This window comes from Montipora foliosa, chromosome 8 (assembly GCF_036669935.1).
Source record: "Montipora foliosa isolate CH-2021 chromosome 8, ASM3666993v2, whole genome shotgun sequence".
NCBI lineage: Eukaryota > Metazoa > Cnidaria > Anthozoa > Scleractinia > Acroporidae > Montipora > Montipora foliosa.
In genome coordinates this window covers 22,744,134-22,747,263 of record NC_090876.1, presented here as the reverse complement: position 1 = coordinate 22,747,263, position 3,130 = coordinate 22,744,134, and the positions used below count along the sequence as shown (strand labels likewise).

General features: G+C 39.5%; 1 protein-coding gene across 1 annotated transcript in view; it reads left to right on the top strand.

The window, feature by feature from the left end:
• The window catches only part of LOC138012872 (dephospho-CoA kinase domain-containing protein-like), an 11,688-nt gene extending 9,930 nt beyond the window's left edge, over positions 1-1,758 (top strand). Inside the window, exon 4 of the mRNA XM_068859791.1 lies at positions 453-1,758. Within this exon, the coding sequence (XP_068715892.1) occupies positions 453-729 (277 nt within the window). The 3' untranslated portion in view covers positions 730-1,758. The remainder of the gene's footprint in view (positions 1-452) is intronic.
• The last annotated feature ends 1,372 nt before the right edge of the window (positions 1,759-3,130 follow it).

The following is a 3,130-nucleotide window of genomic DNA, read 5'->3' as shown; positions in this document are numbered from 1 at the left end:
GTAATCACATGATTTTTCTTGTGCAATGTGGAATAAATAAGCACTTGTCAATTTTTTCAAAGACTACAAATTGCACTCGCCCAGTTTTGTTCGTCTTTGAAAAAATTTACTCGTGCTCATTTATTCCAAATTGTACTCAGAATCATGTGATTATCATTATACCTCTATACGTTTACATGAAAAACTTATCTGAGAACTGTGGTATGAAGCATGTTGAGATTAAAGATCGTGGCATCTATTCTTGCATCTCATGCGTTGGAATTTCTCTTTTTTGTGTACCTCGTGTCTAGTAAAGTTAGCAAAACTAGCAGTTCTTTGGATGAACTACCGCGCTTTAATTGATTGAGTCTAATTTCGTGTCACAATCTACCATTGCAGTTGCCTCATGAAAGTTTGGTTGGGGGTCAAAATACTCGTAGTTCTTCTCACTTTGTCTGTTTTTTGTTTTTCAGTGACCCAACTTCTCAACTAACACGCTTGATGAAGAGGAATAACTTCACTCGACAAGATGCTGAAACGAGGATTAATTCTCAAATGTCATTGGAGGAGAAATGCAAGAGGGCATCGTATATAATTGATAACTCCTCCAGCCGGGAGAGGACAAAGGAGCAAGTTAAAAGACTTCATGACAAGTTCAGTCAATCTTATTCCTACCTTCCACTTCGTATTTTGTCATTACTCGTTCTAGGTTTGTTGACATGGTTGCTGTTTGGGATAAGTGGTTTGTAAGTAAATAGCCACCGACCTTTGTGGCAATGTTAGGTGGTTTTCGTGTTGCGTCATCACCGCGATGTTTGTGTAGGAAAAACAATAGATCGCTCGTTGGCTCATTTGTTCGCTACTATAAATAAATAAATAAATAAATAAATAAATAAATAAATAAATAAATAAACGGCCACCGAAGGGAAAAAGTCAACAAAGCAGTATTCTTCACGGCCCCCCGTCGCTATGCCCTATTGAGTAGAATGTTAAAAGTATGAAGGAAGATATAATATAATGGATTCCATACAATTACATATCTTTCATAAAACGTGCCTCATTCGTTTTATTTTAAAACCTGTAAACTTTTAAAACTTTTAAAAACCCAGAAAAGGGGAATGAAAATCTTTGTCAAGTTTTTTGTTATTCAGCCTCCAATGTTTTGTCTAATAATTATTGTCGCAAAAGGTCAGGAAACAATAGAGGTTGCGGACCAAAGTGTTCACAAGTCAAATACATTTTGAGGAACTTGTGTGATTAGCAGGTTGTATGCAGTCAGTGTACTTCGCACATGAGCCATCGAGTCTAACCAAACTCTTTTAGTGAGGTTTATGATGTTTTGATATTTGTCTATTAACTGTTTAGATAGTTTGAGTGAAAATACCGAAAAGAGCAGTTGCGTTTCCCAAACTTGGCCAAAATGTACAGTACCACATGATTGTTTCAGATTGCTGAACTGTTCAAAAACTATCGGAACTAACCCCCAACCTTGGGGTGATACGGGCGTTACCTGTACATTTTTATACATAAGTAATGGACCACTCTCCATGGAGGCTTTTCGGGGCCATTAAAAAGACTCATTAATAATTCGTGAGCCTTACAGCCTATCAAAACACCGATAAAACGTCACGTGCATGAGCTTTATCAAGTCATTATTTTGAACACAATCAGTGAAGCGACGGAACAGAACAACAACAACAACAACAACTGTTAAGAATCCCAGCTGGCCGGAAAACACTCCTCTGTCGTGTTCTTTATATAAAGAATATTGTTAATGCATAGTTGTTTTCCTGGTATGCTTATATTCTCCTCTCATAATGGACCATTTTCGAATTATCACGGCTGGATTGGATCTAGCATGAAATGGAGGCTAATGCGGGAAAATTAATTTGTCTGTGAAAACATTTACCCGCATTAGCCTCCATTTCATGCTAGATCCAGTCCAGCCGTGATAATTGGAAAATGGTCTATTTGAACCATTGTTTTGAATCCAGAGGGACACAATTTTTTGAAGCCGTTCAAAAGACTAGCAGGACGTGTTTCATCGGGTCAAAAAACACACGGCTGCGCCTCGTGTTTACTATTTAATACACAAGCAAATGAACAGGAAGCATCACCTTTGTGTTTCATGTTCATTTGCATTTCATTGTTCAGCTATTTACCCCACTATTTCCCTGGTGCCACTTTCAAATCCCTCCCCGGGCTTTTAGGTTTGTTGGGTGTATTACTAGGTATAACAACTCACTCACGTGTCTAGAGAAATGCATCCGATTGGTCAAAACGGCTATTGAATATGGATGAGTATTTTAAATGAAACACAATCAATGAAACGACGGAACAGAACAACAATGACAGCTGTTACGAATCCCAGTTGTCCGGAAGCAAACCAGCTGGCTATTTACAAGTGCAGCTGAGAAGTTGAACCAGGGACTACGAGGATTAAATTCAACGAGTAGTCAGAAAGGGATCTCCGGGTGTCAAATCAAGCGCCCTTACCTCTGGGCTGCACTGCTTCCATGCTTTGGCTTCGTCTCATTACATTTCCACGGTCTGAACTTGAAATTTGCGTGCGTTGCAGAAAATTCTTCTGTGGTGTCGCCTATTGTTTACACTTGTTTTTGCTTTACTCATGCGGTTGGTTTGTTGATTGTCGACCTTCTAAACCGCGATTGCGTCAGAACAACTTTACACGTTCTGATTTATTTGGTACATTTTTTTCCGTCCTCTCCGAAAAGAACGACGGAAATGATCAAAATTTAACGCCATGTGGAGGATATGAACACTCGACGAGATTTTTTTCCGTTTTCTTGCCCACTTGCCATTAGCCGCCTTGACTTCGATTTAAAATCACCTATTACCAGGAGCCTATGACTGGGAGGGAACGATTAGAATTCCTAATTACATGTAGTGATTACTTTCTGAGACTAACTTATACCCCGTGTTAGTAAAAACGTTAATTTCTGCCCATGTGACGCCGATCGGAGATCTGGACATTGGTCGTTTTGGTACTAGAGACGCATTGTCCGTCTGGACGTACTTGGGCAAACATCTGTTGTTCGTCTCGGCTTATGCATCTCTTGTATAAAGACGGGCAAGAGACGCATTATCCGTCTAGACGAACTATCTTTTCGTTGTTCGCCTGAACGACGCA